Source organism: Paramisgurnus dabryanus, chromosome 14 (genome assembly GCF_030506205.2).
Source record: "Paramisgurnus dabryanus chromosome 14, PD_genome_1.1, whole genome shotgun sequence".
NCBI lineage: Eukaryota > Metazoa > Chordata > Actinopteri > Cypriniformes > Cobitidae > Paramisgurnus > Paramisgurnus dabryanus.
The window spans coordinates 14,231,121-14,254,060 of NC_133350.1; the positions used below are offsets into that span (position 1 = coordinate 14,231,121).

The 22,940-nt window shown below is 38.5% G+C and overlaps 1 protein-coding gene across 1 annotated transcript; it reads right to left on the reverse strand.

Annotated features, from left to right (window-relative positions):
* Positions 1-5,570: 5,570 nt before the first annotated feature.
* Positions 5,571-20,774, reverse strand: aspscr1 (ASPSCR1 tether for SLC2A4, UBX domain containing). The gene is made up of 16 exons (XM_065259219.1): positions 20,655-20,774; positions 20,158-20,213; positions 19,917-20,031; positions 16,490-16,590; positions 15,971-16,028; positions 15,613-15,686; positions 15,042-15,540; positions 14,420-14,568; positions 13,554-13,635; positions 13,390-13,456; positions 13,243-13,305; positions 13,097-13,149; positions 10,024-10,075; positions 9,722-9,791; positions 5,971-6,170; positions 5,571-5,721 (listed from the first exon to the last, which is right to left on the reverse strand). The coding sequence occupies exons 1-16, from the start codon at positions 20,742-20,744 to the stop codon at positions 5,711-5,713; spliced, it is 1,740 nt and encodes a 579-aa protein (XP_065115291.1). The 5' UTR covers positions 20,745-20,774; the 3' UTR covers positions 5,571-5,710.
* Between the last annotated feature and the right edge of the window lie 2,166 nt (positions 20,775-22,940).

Sequence of the window (22,940 nt, forward strand, 5' to 3'; positions counted from 1 at the left end):
CGTAAGCCTTACTTTCCATGAAAACTAACTAACTCACTTAATTTCTTTTTTGGGAGTAACTTAATATTGTAATGCATTACTTTTAAAAGTCACTTTCCCCAACACTATGGGGAAAATAAGACAATAACTACTTCAGTTTCATGGCCACTTTAAATCTAAGTGATAGCTCAGATGTCAAAATTTGGTAGTTTTATATACCCAAGGTCTCAACGTTTTAAAAGCATTTTGTTTTAATTTAAGCATGATTTTTTTAGTCAGGTTATTGCTGCTTTCAGTATTATCTCATCCATTAAGGTCTTTATTTCTTATAAATGGGCAAAAGAATATTAAAGAGCACCTATTGTCCCATTCACATTTTCTTTGGTATGTGTAAATTAGGTCATGTTAACGATATGCAAAAGTTACAAACCCCAAAGTAAAAATTGACTCGTGTTATCATCTCCAACGTAAATCTCTGTTCTTGGGTTACAACAATCACACGGATTGTAGGCAACAGTTTACATAATGGGATTGGTTATGTAATGAAGACCGACATTATCATAATTCCTCCCGCTTGGACTTTGTAATGGCGCTTTTCCATTGCATAGTACCCCACGGTTTGGTTTGGGTCAGCTTACTTTTGGGAGCTTTTCCACTGGGTGCAGTACGTTGTACCCAATATTTTCTTCGTACCACCTCAGGTGTGGTTCCAAGCGAGCTGAGCTGATTTCAAAACGTGATGCGAAAACACTGTAGATCACTGATTGGTCTGAGAGAATCGTCACTAACAGCGTCATCGCTATGATGTAAAAGATTAGCTTTACCTTCATGCTAGCTTGCGCTGTCTCGAGCAAACATATTGTCATCTGTGTTCTGCTATAAGTTCCCAAACTCCCTTTTAGTGATGAAAACATCCACAGGTTGAGAATCAGGGACACCATAACAGTTTTTTACAAACTTGCAGTTTGTGGCAGCACATTCGCGACGAGCACGTCAGCATTATATACGCTTAAATGCAACTTAAATGAGGCTCAGCGGAGTGCGTCGACTGATGCCATGGGTTTGTACAGAAACTGTCATGTGAGACAGAGGTAGTGATAAATTCATATTTGTGGTGGTCAATTTTAATTTTGTGGTGGATTTAGAAATAAATGAATGTATGGGAATGTACAACAACGCTCTCACTTGTATGATGTCACAGCAGTAGGCAGCGCAAATATAACGACACGCCTATAATCCCTCCCACTACGAAGTGTTACTAAAATCTAACCAAGCCAAAGTGAGGTGAGCTGACCCGACCCAAACTAAACTGTGGGGTACTATGCAATGGAAAAGCACCATAAGTAAACTCATGTTTGCATTGTGACCGAATCTTTCAAACATGGTAAGGAGCGTCAGGTTTCTGGCTGACGTCAGAGGTATTTAGACCAATCACAACGTACAGATTAGCTGGCCAATCAAGGACACAGTGCTTTTCAGATTGATTGATTTGGGTATTATTGCTTCTGGTTTTGCATTTTAAAGTATGTTGTCCCTCAAAAATGTATATTCTTTCTTGTCACATCCATAATGCATTAATATTTTCCTCATTTTAAATTATCACCAGGGGTTTAGGAAAATATAAAAAGATAGAGTTTATATTTTAAGTTTTGCAATTGTCACATCCATAACTTTGAATTTCTCATTTAAAGGTCACAAGCCTGTGTGGAGTGATGTTTCTCAGTTTGATCTCAGTGATTTTTGTGTCTGCACTGCCATCTGCTGAAAATACTAAACCTCAAAACATTTTTAAAAAAAAATTCATGATCACCAAAAGACCACTAGAGGGACATAAAACCCAATTCATTCATAAACCCTGCACAGTTCAGTGTGGAAAACAAGCATGAGATATCCTTAATAATTATTCTTACTATATAAAAAAGTATAATTGTAAATTTTAGTTTATGCAAACCCAAACTGATCTCGATATCTTCTTTCTGTGTTGTTATTACAATTGTCTATGATACAACAATCTTTTTTCTTTCCCTGAATTTATAGGTCTTTTTAAAAATCTATAATAAAAAATAGTTGAAGTTTTAAACAGTTTGAGGTTTATGAGATAAAGTAAAGTTCAAGCTGATCTATGGGAAGCATGTGCTATAGATCTGAGTTGTTAACATCAAGTCAGGTGGATTCACACATGAACAGAACATTAATAAACATTCATGTGCATGTTACTTTATTTCTGATGACAAATATGACATATATTAAAATTTTGTTACTATACTATAATCTTAAAAGTCTATTTTATGACTCTAATGTCACTCATTCGTAATAAAACAAGTTAAACAAACAGCAGCACTTCTGGTTTAAATCAGTTTTAAGCTCATTGCCTACAAAAGATATCAACATTAATAAACAGCACACACGGGCTATGTGACAAATCAAATCTGTGTCATAGGATTAGATATTTGCACAAGTTAAGGTGTATTAAGTTAATTGTGGTTTCATGATGCCGGGCATAAACTCTTGAAGTGTCTGTCAGACATCTGTGTGAAGGCTGAGCAGTCCAGAGTACTTTGGCATGACGATAAATAACAGTATTAACTAGGTTAAACTGTGAACACACAAGCATTAGTTTTCCCAAACCCAGCGCTGTCACCTGTGCAGGGTCCTCTAAACCCTCAGCAGGTGCACCCAGTGTGTGTCCTTCATCAAACAGCCCGCTTCACCTTCAAAGAAACACCACAGCTGGAGGTAATTAGGTCGAATGGGGCTGCCGGGGCAAACGGGGCAGTTAGTTACGAACTGAAAAATGCCAGCGCTGCCCCCCTCCCTTTGGACACTTTGATGTTGTGTCAGATGGGCAGCAGTGTGTTAGTGCGTGTTTGTGAAATCAAAGCAAAAACTCAACCGAACAGATGCAGGGTCTGACACTAACAGCAAACTTTTACTTTCTTGAATGATAACTAAAACTTCATGTTGAAATCTGGGAACCCTGAACATTAAAGAACAAACCATTAGCAGCAAACGTCTGGTCAAAGACCAAGAATGAATGAGGTTCATTTAATCAAACCCTGAAGACTGAGGCCCTGTTTATATTTAAACAGGGTTTTAAAGGGATAGTTCAACTAAAAATGACAATTCTGTCATCATTTACATTACTCTCATGTTGTTACAAACCTGTTTACATTTCTTTGTTTTGATGGAACATGCAGGAAAAAAAGTTGAGGAACGTTTATAATCAAACCGATCAGAGGCCCCATTGACTTCCATAGTATTCTTTTTTCCTACTATGGAAGTCAATGGGGCCTCTGATCTGTTTGTTAACAAACATCCCTCAAAATAACTTCCTCGGTGTTCATCAAAATAAAGAAATGTATACAGGGTTGTATACATGACAAACAAGACTCAAAAAAATTACTCATTGAAGAACAATAGGGTCTTTGCAAGTTTCGGAAAGTTTTTTTCAAACATGGGTACCCGTTACACATCAGTGACCCCATATTCCTTTTATGGGCACTTCCCCGGAAAAGCACGCCCACACGTCAATCAGAGTGAGAATGAGGACGCTCATTAGCTTTGTTCCTTCAAGTAGAAGTCACAGGCATCACTTTACGCGATAGCTTTGTTTTATATCAAGACTCAACAATGGCATGACAGAAGAAGTGTGTTTTTTGCATGTAAGGCGAAGAAAGTCTTGTTCAGCTTTCCAAGTAAGCCAGACTTATGGAAACAATGGATAGTTGTGGTAGCAGCGGAGTTTTGCATGTGTGTTAGTTAAACAGATTTTGTTGAAATGGGGTGGTCCCTACCGGGTCATGGGTCGCAGGCAGCAAGTAAAACTGCATCATATGTCTGTCTTTTGTTGGCAATCGGGGTGTTAAGGGCCGTTCACTTTATAACTATAACAATAACTATATTGGCGTCCACATCACCGAACGATAACGATACATTCATGCTAATTCGCTCACACACACGGCACACTATTAAAAGGCAAATCACTTGCATTTTTCTTGTAATAAAAACTTTTGCAATTGTCAACGTCAAAATCGCGTCTACCGTGTCTAGTTTGCCACTTGAACATTTTGAGTTTACTTGCTTCATTTTGCAGGGGTGAAATTCTAGTAATCGAGACATTCACGCGGAAATTGCATTGTGGGAGGGGCTTCTGCAACTCCGCTCGCTTTCTGTAATCAAGAGCAAGCTCCTGATTGGGTAATGCACTGCGTTTTTCGTCAAAGTTCACATTTTTCAACCTGCGCGTTTGCCGCACGAATGAGGCGGAAGCGCGTCTACTGCGCCGCACGAAACAGCTCATTCACTCCAAGAGACCTCCAGACGTGCATCAACACGTCTTCACATTGACTTAACATTGAAAATCACTTGCGCTTGACGCTTCTACCACGGCTGGTCTGAACGCAGCATTAACACGCTGCGTTTCGCCTAACAGTGGGTTCACACCAGCCGCGTTTGAGGCGTCAAATTCACATCTACTGCGTCTAGTTTGCCGCTTGAACATTTGAGTTTACTCACTTCATTTGCTCGTGAAATTCTAGTCATCGAGACGATCACCAGAAATTGTGTCATGGGAGGGGCTTCTGTAACTACGCTTGCTTTCTGTAATCACGAGCAAGCTCCGGATTGGTTAACGCGACGCATTTTTCAACTCGCGGGTTTGCCGCGTCAATGCTCAATTCGCGCCGTTTGCATGAATGAGGTGAAATCGCGTCTACCGCGCCGAAATAAATGCATCATTCGCGCTGCGAGACCTCCAGACGCGCGTCAACACGTTTTTACATTGACTTAACATTGAAATCACTCGCACTTGATGCCTTGATTAATATGCTGCGTTTCGAGTAGCAAATTTAATCAAATTCGCGTCAACCGCGTCTAGTTTGCCGCTTGAACATCTGGAGTTTACTCACTCGATTCACGCGTGAATTCTAGTCATCGAGACATTCACGTGGAAATTCGCGTCATGGGAGGGGCTTCTGTGACTCCGCTCTCCTGTAATCACGTCACTACTAGAGCAAGCTCCTGATTGGTTAACGCAGCGCGTTTTTCCACCGAAGTTTACATTTTTAAACTCTCGCGTTTCCCGCGGCAATGCTCAATTTGCGCGCGGGATCAGGCGGAATCGCGTCTACCGCACGTGCAAAATGCCTCATTCGTGCCGCGAGACCTCCAGATGCGCTTCAACGAGTTTTCACATCGACTTAACATTGAAATCGCTCACGCTTGACACCTCTACCACAGCTGGTCTGAACGCAGCATAACTCTTTAAACAGTGAATCTAATAGTTTAGGTAATGTCCTACCTTTTGGCGTAGTTAATGTAGTAGAATAGTCAATTTCACAGCAACTGCATCAGCCCTGGATACCTGAGGTAATTTTATGTAATTTTACTTCAGAAATGAGCTCCTTCTGCTGGACGCCTCCAGGATTTCATGCTTTTTCAGAAACATTCGCTAGAGCTGATCTGTCTTTTATAAATCTGATAAAACTAAAGACTCTTCAGAGATATAAAGGATGTAAAATGACTCTAAAGGTACTCAAGATTAAAATGAGATGAGCAGAAACGTTGATTTCTTAAAAATAAGAAACACTCAATTGGCAATTGACAACATGATTTTAATTGAATGAATTATGGCGAAATCACCAATCTACATCTGTGATGTCACAGTTGTGTCACTACGGTCATCAGCCGGATAATTCCTGCTCTTCTTCTGGTTTCCAGATCTGCTTCAGATTTATTTCTTACCTGCATAAAAACATGAAATAGAGATTGAAGTTTAATGTGAAACAGGCCTTAACACATCTGCATGTCAAAAACACATGAACGTAAAGGTGGCTAATGAATGAACAAAACCAGATTTCAACTCCACATCTTGTGGCCGACATTCACCATAACTAAAAAAGCCATACTGAAGATGTTTACGGTGGAGCAGGTGTTATCATCAAACCCAGAACAGCTTGTCTCTCAGCAAGCGACCAAAGAGAAAAAACACACCTGATAATTTAAGCCACTTGGGCACTTTGCTGGGGTCGGTTTTTATGGGTTTGGATGCTGAGCTTTGAGAGCCGGAGTCGCCCTCCATCGCCCTCTGCTGGCCGGAGGAACCAGACGATTCAGCTGTTAACACTTCATCTTCAAGAGCATCTTCAGACGAGACGGATGAAGTGACGGGAAGTGGAGAGCGCGGCATACAGCTGTCAGACAGACAAACAGATCAGGTCATGTGTTTGCGTGTGATGGATTGAGGAACAGTAAAATCTGTCCATCATTCCTCATATGTACCGTTTAGGAAGTGCATTTGTTTAGCCCCGCTCTCTGACCCCTTTCATGTGACTTCTACAGGTCAAAGGTCCTGACAGCAGTTATTAGTGAGTTCATGTGGAGAGTCAGACTTTAATCTTTCAGCAGAGACTTCCTGTACGGCTTTAATCTCGTACGAATTTATCTCCGTCAGGATGGCTGACAAGTCATCCGTCAACAAACTAGTCGGTTAATGAGGAAAAGCGGTGAGTTTATTTATTGTGACTGACTGTTGGTCTCATGCTATAGAGATCAAGATAAAAATAGTTTGAAGTTGTGTCTGATGTCTGGTGTCATAACACAAAGCAATGTAGTTATACAGACACAGACACAACTAGACATGTAGAAAAATATACACATCTGTAGAGTGTGTACACCTTCAACTGTTTAGACATCAAACCAAAAAGCAAACAACATCTGCTTTTATGTGTGTGTGTGTGTGTGTGTGTGTGTGTGTGTGTGTGTGTGTGTGTGTGTGTGTGTGTCTGCGCTGGAGGGGTTTCTAGGAAAGCAGTCACTATCTTTAGAGCGGATGTTAAAGGAAAAAGCCATCGGAATGTCTCATTGGGACGGAACCTCAAAGGAATTCCAGTGGGGAGAACAACGACTCTCCCAGAAATACACAAATGTGTGTGCTTTATACTGGAGCAAATGTTAATCACTTCTTTCAAACAGACATTTGTAGCCGTTATATCACATAAGTCATGATGATATATCACACATGATTACCAGTGACAGCACAACCTTTGCAATCTGTCCTAATGCTACTAAACGTTAAAACTAAAAAAAAATGTAATATGTAATATCCAAAAACAACTTGCACAATGTGATATATATTTAATTGGGGTGCTCCGATAAATGCCGATACCAATATACACAAATAATAGTATGTGGGTGATAAATAATCTGAATCGCCGATATTATTCAATGCTATTTCATGTACTACGGCTTTTGATCAGCAAGTCCTTATCGATCTGAAATCACTGTTAGTTTAAAGGGATAGTTCACCCAAAAATGAAAATCATACAAATCATGTTTGCAGCGCATATTGAATTTCTGCACGAGAGCGCCCTCTGGCTTTTGGATGTAGCGGCATTTCATCGTAATTCATTGAGAAGCATAGCAAACATTATCGCCCGATATATCGGTGCACCCCTAATTTAATGCGTTATCCCAAAAGTTCCCAAGGATTTTTTCTAAATAAATTGTCTTTTTCCTCTCTTGTAATTAGCTTTGTTTTCATTGCAGATTTGCGGAAAACTTTTGCAATATTTTTGACAAAGACTTAATAATGGAGTTTCCATTAATCGATGATATGCGGCTGAAACATAGTTATTATTCTCGTATAAGTCATTCATCACGTTGACTGATGTTGGTAGGTTTACTAATATCAAATCCACTGCACTAGGCGTTGTTTTTAACCGAAGGAGACGTAAGAGTATAATCCAAACATTAATACAAACCCCTTATACTTAGGAGTGGCAACATATAGGTGTTTCTTGGAGGTAGTAGTACCTTATTTTAAATTAAAAGAGATATAGAAATATTATCCAGACATTATTGCAAGGAAAGCCTCTTATACTTATGTATGAGGTGTTTCTGAGAGGTTTATGTTTATACGGCATCATCTTTAAATAATGATTATGTGACTAACATCAGGTGACCAGAAAATGAGAATACACTGTTACCATTGCCATTTTGCGAAATACACCTCATGTGAGTGTAAAAACTTTTTGTGATATATTGGAGTTTTTTGTTTCCATTGGCCATATTTTCAATTCACAATGTCAATTTGTGCAATTTAAAGGGTAATGGAAATATAGCTATTGTAACCCTTTTAGTGACAATGGCCCTATCATACAACCGGCGCAATGTATCTTTTGCTAGTTTCAACCTGGTGTAATGATCATTTTCAGGTTTAGCGCCACGTTGTTTAAATAGCAAATGCATTTGCGCCCAATTTTACACCCATGGGCGTTCTGGAAACGAGGTGTGTTCAGGCGCATTGTTGGCAGGTTGCTATTTTGAGGCAACTAAAATAGACTACGCCATTGACCAACAAAAACCTGCTCTAAAGTCAATGGCGCAACATTGTTTTTGTTATTTAATGAGCGCATTAGTAATATGCGCCTATATACGGGACGATAACGTAGGTTTGCTTATCACACACTTGGATGCCCAGCAGCACAAAAAAGCTTTTAAATACGAAAAAATTAAATGATTAAAATGTAAAAGATTATTATGGAGTCTCTTGGACCTAAATGAGGACCGTAAGGCCGTGCGCTTTAGACCATGCGCTTAGATCGTTAAAATAGAGCCTTTAAAGTGTAAAATCTGACTTTTTCTACATTTAAGTGCTATAATTGGGTCCCCACACTGCAAAAAATGACTTTCTTACTATTTTTGTCTTGATTTCAGTAGAAATATCTAAAAATTCTTAAATCAAGATGTATTTCCTTGATAAGCAAAATGACCTAAGAAAATAATACTAGTTTTTAGACAAAAAATATACAATTAAAGTAAATTTGTGCTTAAAACAAGCAAACAATATCTCCCAATGGGGTGAGAAAATTTTACTTGAATTAAGTGTTTAAGAAAAAAGAAATCTTATTTCACAAATTTTTTTTCTCACCCCATTGGCAGATAATTTTGCTTGTTTTAAGGACAATTTCACTTAAATTGTATATTATTTGTCTTAAAACTAGACTTATTTACTAAGGTCATTTTGCTCATCAAGAAAAAGCTTCTTAATTTAAGAATTTTAAGATATTTCTACTGAAAACAAGACAAAAATACTAAGTAAGAAAGTCATTTTTGCAGTGCAGTGCTTCTATCAACCTAGAAAATGTGATAAAGATCAACCCAGTAAATTAGTTTTGGTAAACCATTCTCTGCAAGCATGTGAAAAATATAGCTCATTGAAATTTGGCTCCCCTCGTGATGTCAGAAGGGGATCTTATTAAAATAATACCGCCCCTTAATCTGTACTATCCAACCACGACACTGACATTTATTTGACATTTTAAAAAAGTCTTATGAAATGTCCCCTTTAATATCCACGCGTTTCTCGGTTTCCAGTTATAGCAACACATGTGGACAAATGCGGAGGTGAGGGTTGTACAGCATCGATCTTACACGCAGCTGTTGTGCCTTGCAGCTAATTCATTACATCATTTAAACATACAGGTAATAAAACATAAATTCATGACCTCATCCATGAACATGATAAGCGAATTACATGCGTCTCTGGATGGTGAAAACAACATCTCCAATCGCTCCACTCTCCTTCATAACGTCATTAAGCTTCGCCTTTGATATTGTGTAATAGTGACCTCTAGTGCTGAAAATCCTACATATTGTGTCTTTAACTTTATTCTCAGATTAGCGGGTAGTATCAGAAATGCATTGAAATAAGGATGAATGAAAGATGGTAACTTATATTTACCCTGTGATGATCTGGTCTGCCTGTAGGGCGGAGACGCTGTGATCCAGATGATCAGTGTGCAGATAACAGTCTGAAGAATTACAACACAAAATTACAGCTCACTATCTCTTCTCTCCTCTACTGTACTGTAAATAAAGCCGTGAGCATCAGCCTTCATACCACAACATCATAAAACTACTACTGCTGTCAGATGAATGAGAGTTCACTCTCTCTGTTACCCAGAATGCACTCTGTGCTTCCAGTAAATGAGATTAAGTTGATGTCATTGTTTTGGATAGCAGATGAAAGAGATGTTAACAAACCTGTTCTCACATCTGAGCCAAAGTACACGACAGCAGCAGGGAAAAGACTCGCCTGGGAGAGAGAGAGAGAAAGAGACATAAGAGCGGTGTTGGGGGTTTACTGTAGGTTTGCAATTCACGAGTGCTTCACAATAATTTGTATGATATCAGTGTGGACCTCTGTGTTGTAAACCGATATCACCGAATAATAAATCATTGTGGAAATTAAACACAATCCGGCTATATAAATATACACATGATCTTTATTACTCTTGCTAGTTTTCATAATGCTATTTTAAAAGTGCATTTATAGACTGATTTGTTTTTCTTATTATACCTAGCACAGTATTTTATTATCATCTTATTGTTTGTGGTTGTTGTGATTTGTATATTTGTCATTAGTTGTTTTAATGCTTGATAAGGATGAGAGCACAGATAAAGATATTGAATAATGATAATGTGTTAATAACATGATCACTTTTTACTTCATGGTAACATTACACGCTTTATGTGTCGTACATATAGGTCAGTTGTGTGTCAGGTGTGTTTCTCTCTCTCTGTACTGGATTATAAAGGCCAGCTCTGTCCAGATTTCTATTATTAGGACTCTTTGAACAGGAAACAATGTTTTTGAAGGAGCCGAGGGGAGTTTGTCCTTTGAGACCCCTGGTTTAAGACAGAAGAGCATTCGTGTGTGTATGTGGAAAACATTCCTTCCATTACATGATGGAAAGCAACGACACATTCTGATTGTGCCTCTAAAACTCCGTAAAGCCCTGACACACACACGCGCACACACACACACACACACACACACCACACACACACACACACACACAAGTGTACGCACACACACAGATGTGCACGCATACACATGCATACACACAGACGCGCACACACAAACACACACATACACACACAGAGCTCTATCCCGCGATGCAAGTGTCTTTTGCTAGTTTCAGCCTGGCGCAATGATCATTTTCACGTTTGGCGCCACATTGTTAAAAAAGCAAATGCATTTACCCCCATTTTTGCGCCCCAGGGCGTTCAGGCCTGAAAACGAGATGTGTTCAGGCGCATTGTTGGCACGTTGCTATTTTGAGGCTACTAAAATATTGGCTACTACGCAATATTGTTTTTGTTATTTAAAGCTGCAGTGTGTAGATTTACATCTAGTGGTGAGGTTGCGAATTGCTCCCCTCCCTTTCGAAGAACATAGAGAAGCGACGATAGCCATCACAGGACAGACATGTCATCATCTGAGACAACGTAGTAACAAACGCGCTCTGTAGAGCAATTTGTCCTTTTAGGGCTACCGTAGAATCATGGCGGTGCAAAATGGCGGCTTACATGTAGGGGGACCTGCAGTGCATGTAGAAAAACGTCTCATTCTAACTTAATAAAAACAATACAGGTTCAAAACAAGTTTATTATATAAGGTCTTTATACACCACTAATAATATAGTTATCTATATTATATTGTATTGCTGTCAAAAGATCATTCTAAAATTTACACACTGCACCTTTAAAAAGTTAGTAATAAGGCCTATAAACAGGACGAAAACGCGGGTTTGCTTATTACACACATGGACGCGCAGCAGCACAAAAACGCTTTTAAATATGACACTTAAAAAAAATTATTATTGATTCTCTTGTACATGATGAGGACCGATTATAAGACGTTAAAAGGCGTAAAGAGCTGCTTCACCTGTAGCCTGGGAAGTAGATAAATGGTTTGCTTTAAACAAATGCATCCGTTTTTAAATGCTACTTTACGGATTTATTGTATATGATGACGCTGTACCTGTAGATATGATGAGATGAGAACCTTTTTTAATTAATGTTTTTTCGAAAAACCATGGCGCTGTCCGAATGCTGAAGGGGCTCTCCGCATGTTTGTAAATTCTTTATCTCTTGTTTGTATTTTTAGAGTACAACCCTTTTCTTGCATATTTGCAAATTATTTTATGATATTACAATGATATCAATACATTTACAACAAATAAAAGCCTGATATTATTACTTCTATGACTGAAAGAATATTTAAAGACTTTTAAAAGTTTTAATAAAAAAAAATATAATTTCATTAAAAATGAAAACACTTTTTTTTAACATTATTCTTAAAATGGGGGTCTTCTTCCTCCGTTTAGTTTTTCAAATTGTGCTTTCTAAATAGGGATTAGGCATGGTGCCAGGCGCAACTTGCGTTTAAAGAGAGAGATTAGAGATAAGACTCTCATTGGTTTATTACACCCTACGCCCAAAACACATCCATTACTCATTATGAGAATATGAACAACCACAAACGCGTCACAAACCATTTTCCCGTTTAGACCGTGCACCCTGCGCTTTAGACAATGCGCTTAGATCATTAAAATATGGCCCTTAGAGAGAGACACACAGTAGCTGTTACACAATTCACATGTGACTGACCACAGCTGTGTGTGTGTTTATGTTTGAATCTCATGAAGATTGAGGTGAGTGAAAATAATCTGGAGAAAATAAATCTCAAAATTAAGAGCTTCAAGATTATTTTCAGCTTTTCTAGATTTACTCTTTATCCGCATGTGTTTGGGTAAAAGGATTCTTTTTTTTTTCATTATGTCAACTGCTGACAACCTTTCAGCCAAATTCCTTATAAAAATAATGTTTTCATTTACATTTATTTACTGAAAATGTATATAGGGGAAAATTTGTCAAAATAACAAATCAGATCTTGAATACTGCAAAGAAAACAAGTTCAAATTCATTTTTCAACAACACAATACTAATGTTTTACATGTAATAGTTTAGAGGTGAATAAAAATTATTTCTAATCACATCTTTCATGCATCTTGGCATGTGCTCAGTCTTTTACATTGCTGTTGGGTGACTTTATGTCACTCCTAAGGTTTGCTTTTGTTGGAATTCAACAGACACGGCACTGAAATTGTCACAATAGACGTAAAAATGATGATTATATTCAAAACTAGAGTGGTCTCTTAATTTTTTCTGCAGCTGTATATTGTTTGTCAAACATTAAGGGGAACTCATTTACATACAGACAACCACTCACATAAGCTCTTATCACACAGAGATTAAGAAAAATACAAACCTGGAAGAGTGTGACACTGGGATCATCCAGGATGGTTTTAGGTGGAGCAACAACTAGAAGCAAATACAGACACACACATCATTTAAGTAAATATCTGCATATGTATGTATGTATGTGCGCATGTGTGTGTGTGTGTGTGTACTCACAAAGGTAAAACTGCACTTGTGGATCCTGCAGATGAGATTTGATGAAATCTCTCACATCACCAACTGAAGAAAATCACATCCAAATGTTACTGAATATTTAAAATATAAGTTATAAATCTTCATACTGAGCTTGTATCTGTCTCTGACCTGTTTCTAGAGGTCTGAAGAAACCCTGCAGAACATGGCGGTCTGGAAACTGGATTCTCAACACCACCTGATGAGACGGTGACAAAACAATCACACCAGAACATCTGAGCAGATCCATTGATAACATATGATGCTCCTGTGCAGAAGATCAGCAGGTGTCTCACCGTTGGATACCTGTCTAACTTCTCCTCCATCTGATTCTCTCGGAGAGATTTAGTCATGAGAGGAGCTTCTTCAAGAGCTCTCCTAATGCACAGACACACACATAGAGAGACAGACACTTAGGTAAGAAACATATACAACATTTTGTCAATCCGACTGAATTTAATCTGATTGCACTTTATGAATATACAGTTTACAGGCACCCTAAACATTGCAATCTGATTAAAATGTTTGCTTGCATGTACAATCTACATAATCTGAGCCAAACGTCTGCGCAAGCATACAGCCATGGTTGCCAGATTCACGTATCAAAACAGCATCCCAATGACTACTCTCAAATACCAGTAACTAATAAACAAAATCCTTTCATCTTTAACCCGCAGAAAAAACCCCAACTGAAACAGTTTAAATAGTAGCACAAATCTGAACCTAAAAAAAGCAGAGGATTTGGCAACGCAGCACATAGCATCTCTCGTCAAGTTCACGCTTAATCTCAGGATAAATGTACAAGGTCAAAGTTGAGTTTTGAGAAAGTGGTTCTTAAGAAGTTTTTAGATATATGCAAAGAATTTTTTTTTAAAGGCACGACGCTGTTTCATTGCTTTATGTAATGTTATGTAAAACATGAACGCTGCAGAATACAGCGTGTGACCTCATTATCTTAATAATGCGTGTTGGCATTGCCTTGCTATTGCATGTTTCTGTGACATAAATCAGGGTTCCCACACCTTAGTTAACTTTAAATTCAAGGACCTTTCAAGGACTTTCAGGTCCAATACCCTCAAATTCAAGGACTAAATGTTTTTTAGGATTTAAGAAAAGATCAGAGTAACACTGAATGTGTGGCTTATGTGTTGTGTGTTTTCACCTCTCACTCTTCAGTTGTGCGAATCTCTTCCTCACATCATCCACTGTCACCTCAAAAAACTCATCCGGTAAATCTCCATCATCATGGTGTCGAGCTCCTCCTGAGTCCAGATGAAAGACCAGCGGCTCTCTGTCGACAGGCTGCACAGACTGATTAACCGGATCAGTTTCAATCATTCATAACAAATATTGTGCATGTGTAAAAGTTGTGAGAGATTTGAAAAGCTGTCAGAAATGAAGTAAGGAGCCCTCAAACGCCAAATAATCTTTTACTTTAAAATGTATTATCATCCATGGGTTAGATAACAGCTGATGTGTGTGTGCATCTGTGTGTAGAAAAACAGAGCAAACAGAAGACGACTGGTTAATGGATCCGATACGGAGAAAACCACAGTGTGTGTTTGTGTGACGGGATTTTAAAAGTGATGCGTGATTGAATTCAGACACAATAAAAACACACTGTCTGTCTCTGAAAACAAATCAACAGCAGATGCCTCGAGCGAACGAGAAAGAGAAAGACTCTCCAACAGACAGATGCATGAAAGGACAAGAAAGCACAATAAAAAAAAACGACAAGAGGAGATGAAAACAAAATATACCACAACAGAAAACCACAAACTTACTTTGACGTCAAGGTTCGGTTTGGGTTTCTTAGCTTTGGGTGGGCTGGCGGATACAGAAGACGTCCATGATGTTGAAGTCTTCATTCCACTCGACCCAGGACCTCCCAGACGATGACCACCTCCAGAAAATGGCACAACATTACAAGGCGTGGCCGAGTGGGCGGAGCTCTGTTGTTGTTGGGATGTACTCGGTCGCTCATCGTCTGTATGTGTCATTAGTTTGGAATCAGCAGCTGGTTTAGTTTTAGGTCGCACACTTTGCTCTTGGCCTTTGTCAGGCTCTTCGAGTGTCTGCTTCACCTGGGCAATGACCTCAGCAGGTGGAGCTGGGGTCTTCACAGGTACAGGAACAGGTGTGGCCTGCTCTGGCTGATCGGGGAGGGTCAATGGTTCTGATGGAGGAGGAGGCTGTGATGCGGTTGCCTTGGCGACGGCCTCCGGTGGAGTAGTGACAGCATCCTTAAGCTCACCTGGATCAGGGGTGGCTTTAAGTACATATCTACCGGACAGAGACAATATCTTGATTAGGATCATCAAGATCACGTGACATTTATATGACATCACAGCTCACCTTATGATGGCACTTCCTCCTGTGAGACCCAGAGACTTTAAGGTGGTTTTCTTCAGCGCCGCCTCACCACTGATCTGATACGAAAGAAAAGACACTAAATACTCTTTTACATTTTATATACATCATTAATGGACAGAAAGTCTTTAAATCTGATCACAGATGTGAAACCACATTTAAATGATAATGTGTCTCCTTTGAGCAGTTGTGATTGGATCGACTGACACTGCTTAATATCAGGTGAGTTGCAGTGGATTGTGGGGGATTTTCTGTCCACACACACATTAGGAGGGACCAGGAACAGCAAACAGGGTTAATGTTGAGAATAAAACAACATGACGAGAGAGTGAAGGTATCTGACCTCATCCCTCATGTAAACACAGACTGGTGTGGGTCCAGACGCCTCCTGTTCAACCATCCTGTCAAGAACAAACACATCTAAATATCTGTCACATTCATAAACACAAACACGCACCGGACTCACATCTGTAAGCAACAAAACACATGTGCATAACATTTTACATGTGTGCCTTCTATATACAAAACCAGTATATATATATATTCGGTCTCTACATGCACGCTGTCCATTACAAATATGGGCGGAGTCTGTGGACCAGGGGAGGAGTCTCTGGAAACAGTGGGAGTGGTCTGAGTAAATGGGGGTGTGGGAAAAGTTTTAAGAACTTGGCAGTGATGTTAGAGATCGTAAAAAAAGCCAGAAGTGTTCACAGTTCACACGAGCTGGACACATTTTAAAACCACAACGGGGGAGAAGAGGATTTAGTTTGAGAGGAATGTGCCGACACATATTTGTGTACCTACTACACCAAATCAAATCTACATAAAAACAAATTAACAGCAACACATGTCCACAACACACCTGGTCTCAGGAAAATTGCTCAGTAGATCCCATAAGGTCTTCCCGTTGGAGAAATTTCCCTGAAGACGCGAGCCGTCCTCCAACTGCAGGGCGATTCGGACCTGTATCAGAACACGCATAAAACACAAATGTTAACAACATTCATTAAAAACATTTATACCATGACGAAGAGTTATATTTACATAAAATGTATTTACATTGAATTTATAGCAGATGCTTTAATACAAAGTATAGATTTTTAATAATGTGTGTTTTCTGGGTTCGAACCCATGACCTTTTGTGCTGCTAAGTTGCTAAAGTTGATGCCCACTATCTAGTTATTATTAATATGAATACATTTTATTTATTGATAATAAGCTAATGTTTAGGAAACTAGTACTCTTATCTAATGGCTTGAAAGTAAATTCTTGAATATATTTCAAACATTCGCTGAACTTTACGATCCTCAATCTTCAATAAAGCCAGAATGATTTGATATAACCCTCCAGTATGAAATCAGACTTGTAAAAGCATATAAGGGAAGCTGAAGATTAGCCTGTGCTTCATGTTTGCGTACGATCAAAACCACAAACACACCGCCAACACTTGGACACCAGTGAGAATTTATCCTCATCTGCATGCCTGAAACATGAGCGAGAACGGCCGTTAAACGCTGGCAGGAAGGATGGTGGTTACCCATCATTCTTTACGACCGATCTGGTCATTAATCGCTTTGCAAGAAAACAAGAAGGTTTTCTTTTATCTGCTGTTCCAACTACACAAAACATTCCTTTTCTCTTATATTTCAGCGCTATAAACACATTCTTGAGAATCAATAAAATGGTGCAGATGGGAACAAAGCTCCGTCCGCACGTCTTATATGAGCGGCACAGGCCTGACGCGTACAGACAAATGTGTGTCGAGCATTTAGCAGCGGGTGACCCAGGCGGCACGTGTTGATGACAACAGGCGGCAGGAGTCACTGAGTACTGATGAGGAAGTAAATATCACACATCCCCAAGAAGTGTGTTAGATTATTTACCTCCAATGTAAACAACTCTGTGTGTGTGTGTGTGTGGGGGGGGGGGGGGGGGGGCGGGGGGTCGAGGGCTAACGTTAAGCAAAGTTTAATACAGCAAAGCTACTGGTGTGTTTCAGTGTCATGATGGACCTCGGATAGGAAGTTTCAGCTTTAAAGCTGTGCCAGAGATTAACCCAAAATAGTTAAAAAGCACGTCTGAATTGGCCGATATAACACAAATATAATTACACTAATTAAGACACAAACAGAAAATTGGTGAAACTACATAAACATTTGTTATGCATAACATTTATAAATAACCATTTTAAAGTACATAAAAATATTTACATAATTATAATTTACATAATATTACATAATTAATGTGGATCTGACATCTTATGGTACTGTTTGAATAAGTGTGTTGAACCAGTGTGTTGTTGAGTGTGACAAAAAATAGTTGTCTGTCAGACTTTGGCTTTGCATTGAGTGACACTGAGTGTCTTTTTCATTACAAACATCAAGTTTAAGTAGAAGAGAGAAATTTACTGGCCAAATGAAAAGATTTATCGTCCGATGTCGATAAAAAAAGCCAAATATTGCCCGATAAATCGGCCTCTGCAATATATCGATCTATCACTAGTAAATACAATTACTATAATAATAAAAATAATGTAAAATAAGATAAATACAATTACTGTGGTCAAATAACTATAAATCCCAATTTAACCCCTGATTAAAGTTAGGTTGTTTTAGGGCTTGGGCGTCAAGATGTCATTACTTGGCGTGGCAGCCATGTTGATTGCCTCCTTTACTCCTACTCGGACTACTGTGCTCTGTTTATAGACATACTCTCTCTCAGTCATGTGTCTTCATTTGATTAATTTGCCATTATTATTTCAACCATGGTAAACCGTTGCTGTATTAATAATAAAGTAACACTTTACATTAAAAATGACAGATAAGGACAACACTTCATTACGTTTTATTCTATGCAGGAAACTAAACATTAACCTCAACCCCTCAGTAATTTGTATACATGACATATAAATGACATTTTTAAATACGACAGTGAAGTATAACATCTGAAAATTAATTTATATAGCTTAAGTCAAAATTGACCATTGAAAATAAGGGAAATTTCCTGGGTTTCAACATTCTGTTTCTATTCCTCTGCTGAATGCAAAAATTCGTACTACAAAACTGCTGCATTAACTATGCGAGTTGTGAAGCTAGGTCATACGTGACTTTGCTTACAGATTGGCATGAAATTGTGCTCTCACAACAACCACGCTGTTATCTTAAAAAGGCTCTTTATTCACTATTTTTTCACATGGACTAAATCGTTAATAGTTCCGATTTTGTCCACATACCGGTCCCTGGCTTCCCTATAGCGTATCCCGGTAAATTCCACATCCTTTTCCAGATTTTAACATCTTTTTTTCTTTCTTTTCATTCTCCCAACTCTGCTGCTTCTCCTCGTTCGACTTACTGTATGTTTACTTCGCAAGGCCATCAACATGGCCGCCACATCCCAGAATGCAATGCGGCACCCAAGCCCTATTGGTTTGTTGCTGGTAACACATTAATTATATTCAGTGTTATTCAGTTAGCATATTGTAAGGATATAAGTGGCATGGCTAAATACATACTTTAATACTTCATATCTTTCTTCTATCCAGTTTTTTCTGATCTGGGCAACTCTGATGTCCAAGACCTTTATTCTTAATTCTCTCTCTCTCTTATCTCAACAATGTCCGATGACCCTGCCCAAGTCTGCATTCTCGAGGTTCTGAGTGAGATGCGTTAAGTTGTGTTCGACTAAGTGCATGGTGACAAAAACGATTGCCGCGTTGTGCAAATGAGCGTTTTCTGTGTTTGTCACAGGTGCCCCATACTTTCCATAGAAATGAATGAAAACACATTGGCTTTGCGTCACGCACAAGCAGGCACACTGGCGGGGAGCAAAGCGAGACCCTCAGCCTATGTGCCAATATAAACCCTTGTTAACTAGTCAGAATGCATGAGTTCGCATTAACCCCCCCACCCCCCAACACAATACATCATAATAGGGTGATATTATACTAAAATTTCTGAAATGTAAACTCACACTTCAACACATTCCTTTATTCCAGATTCTAAAATCTATTGATTTTGCACCAGTGGTTCTCAAACCAAAGGGGCTGCCAGATGATGCCAGGGGCCCCAGATGTGTAATTAAATTTAAGAAAAGCACTGCTACCACTCAACAGAACTATGTTTTATAATTTAACATTTTAAGTTTGAGATTATAAATCATGAATTTTCTTTGGGGGGCACAAAGAGGGATGGACCCTACACAAGGGTGGGTTTAAGAACGACTGTTACTACATTACTCAGTTACCAGTACAGTGAGAAAAATATAAACCAACTGGTATAATGATAGCATACCACACTCTCTGTTGCCATCTGATTACGTGAACATGGCACAATCTCCAATTTGGCATTATTTGGCAGACTGGCAAACCTCCACTGCAGAGTCAAATCTAGAACGGTCCTCTGAAACCTGTAGACAAAGAGACAAAATCAACCGTAACGCACACTTACACAGGAACAATAGTGTTTCATTACTCTCTGAATATTCATTCATTCATGTCAACAGATCTATATGTGATATATATTTTATACTCACTTGAGTCCATATTCATCAGGATTAAAGTCATGTTTCTTGCACACATCCTCAAGAACCTAAAGATTAAAACATTCATTTTATTTTTAACTAAACTGATCCATGGTGAACAGTCATGACCTCAAAGCTTTGCAGTAATACACAACACTAATGTACAACTCACCCAAACATTACAAACAAACACTGAGCCCTATTATAACCCGAAGCTCTGCAAAGCGCAGTTATAAACCCGAATGTTGTTTTACGTAATAGTGATGATGAGAATTGACACAGATATGAATTAAGCAATGACATTTCAAAGATTCTCGTAGGATGTCTATTTAAAGCAGGTGTGGTAATAATGAACATGTAAGTTATATGATATGAACGCTGTGGTAAGTAATCACTTCTGTTGACTCATCGTGTGTAGTGAAACGCTAAAGCTGTTGTCATGTTAAACACATGTATGTTAGATGTCAGTACTACATATGTATGTGTGTGTTAAATAAATTCACCCTTACCTGTAATAACGGTGTGTTTGGAGACACTTTTACTGTTTGTCTTCTGCCGTTTGGAGTTAATACTGACACTGCCGAACCGCTCGCCGCCATGACACTGTGACGTCACGATGTTTATTTGACAAAACTTTATGCATAACGCAAACTCGACATGACGTCAATATGTCAGCGAGATATCTCTTTATATAAACATATAATATAAAATAACACATTGTCATACAGTATTTAAATATGTGAGTGATTATTGTTTTGTTTATTTACTGGCAACGACGAAAAGTGATGTTTTTCTTAGTTTGATCAGATCATTTTTAACAGCAGTTTATTAGCCTACAGTATTTCGCTGTGGTTTTTCTACGTGAAATTTTCTAAACCGTTTAATCTTAACATCGTCTAGATCTCATCATTAGATTATGAGACTTTAGTCTGGATTTCAGGTTATCAGTTATTAATTGCTTGATATTTCGATATGTTGATCATACATAATATATTATAATGGTTCTCTGTTAAAGGTGCAGTGTGTAAATTTTAGGAAGATATGTTAACAGAAATGCAATATAGTATGCATAACTATATTTTCAGTGGTGTATTAAACCCACAATGAACATTGTTTTTTTTTTTACCGTAGAATGAGCCCCTTACATGGAAGTCGCCATTTTGCACCACCATGTTTCTACGGTAGCCTTAAACGGACAAACTGCTGTACAGAGCGTGTTTTGTTACGGTTGTCTTAATGTTTTTCCTATAGCAGTTACCATTGCTTCTCTATTCTATTTGAAAGGGAGGGGTGAGCTGCAGACTGAGCCGTTGGATGCAATTCTCCGAACTAGATGCCGCTAAAATCTATACAATGTATATTAAAATATTCTTAAAGGAACAATATGTAATTTTTAAAGTATTTTATTAGTCAGAATCAATGTCTTTATTCATAAATATGTCCTTATTGCTGTCAAATTACCTCTGCCAATTATCTGACTTCTCTTTGTAAGCTTAACATTTCTTCTCTTTATACATTGAACGGGTAAGTCCAAGAAGGCTTCCACGTTGTTTTGCCATATTGAAAAACTATTAATAGCAGAGAGGGACAAAATAGCCTACCGCAATGCTTTTCCACAACGCGTTTTCATTCAGAACACGTGAACCAGCTGAAACAGACAAGGAGATCAGTGAGCACTAGGGTTGTAACAATTAATCAGGCAAATGCGTGTTTTCTCAATGAATGAATTACGGTGAAATGCCACCACATTCAAAAGCCAGGGGGCGCTTTCGTGCAGAAACTCCAATTGTGCCACAGAAGAAGCAGCATTACAAACGCTATTCCAGGAGATGTCTACCGGAATATTTATATCGCTGTTCTTCAGATTGTTTCAGGTATTTTCATGATAATAGAGAATATTTTGAATGATTGTGTTTGACCAGTGTTGTTTTTTTAAATACTCGTAATAAACGAGTCAAACTCATAGTGATTTTAGATTGATAAGGACTTCCTACTGATCACAGAGCCGTAGTACACGCACAAGCTGTGAATGAAACACTGAATCAGAGCCTTACGATTCAGAATCGATTTTTAGACAGGTCTTTTCAATGGGAACACGATGCATCGATGCACATCCCTAGTGAGCACACAACGGCTACCGTAGTTGCAAAAGGCATTTGGAAAAGCGAGGCGCTAGAGAGCACTATTCGTTTGAATGCAAAATACAATTTCACCACTAGATGGGGAAAATCCTACTTATTGTCCCTTTAACCCCAAAATATCTTTGCATCATTGACATAAATATTTACTTTTGGGAGGGAAATAAGGATTATGAGCAAGTTTCAGATATTTTATTTTGTTTATTTTGTGTGAATTGTTTTGAGAAAAGCACATACTGGTTTGTAAATGTTAAGAATTATTTGAGAAATTTCCCAAAGCATCTGTGATAAACAGAACGATTGTGTCTATCAAAGCTTCTGCTCGCCACAATGTAACCTCAAAACACTTGAGGCATTTTAAACTGTGACATCTGAAAACACTGATCCACATTTAACAGGACATTAAAATGTGGAAGCTTAATGATCTGCAACTGTTTATAAAGAAAAAGTCTTTCAACTCAGACAGACAGACGATGGACAGATGGACATATGTGTAACTTTTCTCAGTGTGTGTAGTTCAGCTGAAACTACTCTCTACTGAAGATTAGAACTGGCACCGTTTGGTCTGATTGGGAAGGGATGCCACTTTGAAAGGGCAAAAAACAGTTTTAAACAAATGCATGCCAGATCATTCAGATTTGAGCTCTTTTACCCAAA

Coding starts and splice junctions, on each gene's coding strand:
- aspscr1 (XM_065259219.1), bottom strand. CDS start 20,744: ATGGCGGCGAGCGGTTCGGCAGTGTCAGTATTAACTCCAAACGGCAGA. Junction 10,076..13,096: donor CCAGTGTCACACTCTTCCAG/GTTTGTATTTTT, acceptor TCTCTCTCCCAG/GCGAGTCTTTTCCCTGCTGC. Junction 9,792..10,023: donor TGGCTCAGATGTGAGAACAG/GTTTGTTAACAT, acceptor GTAATTCTTCAG/ACTGTTATCTGCACACTGAT.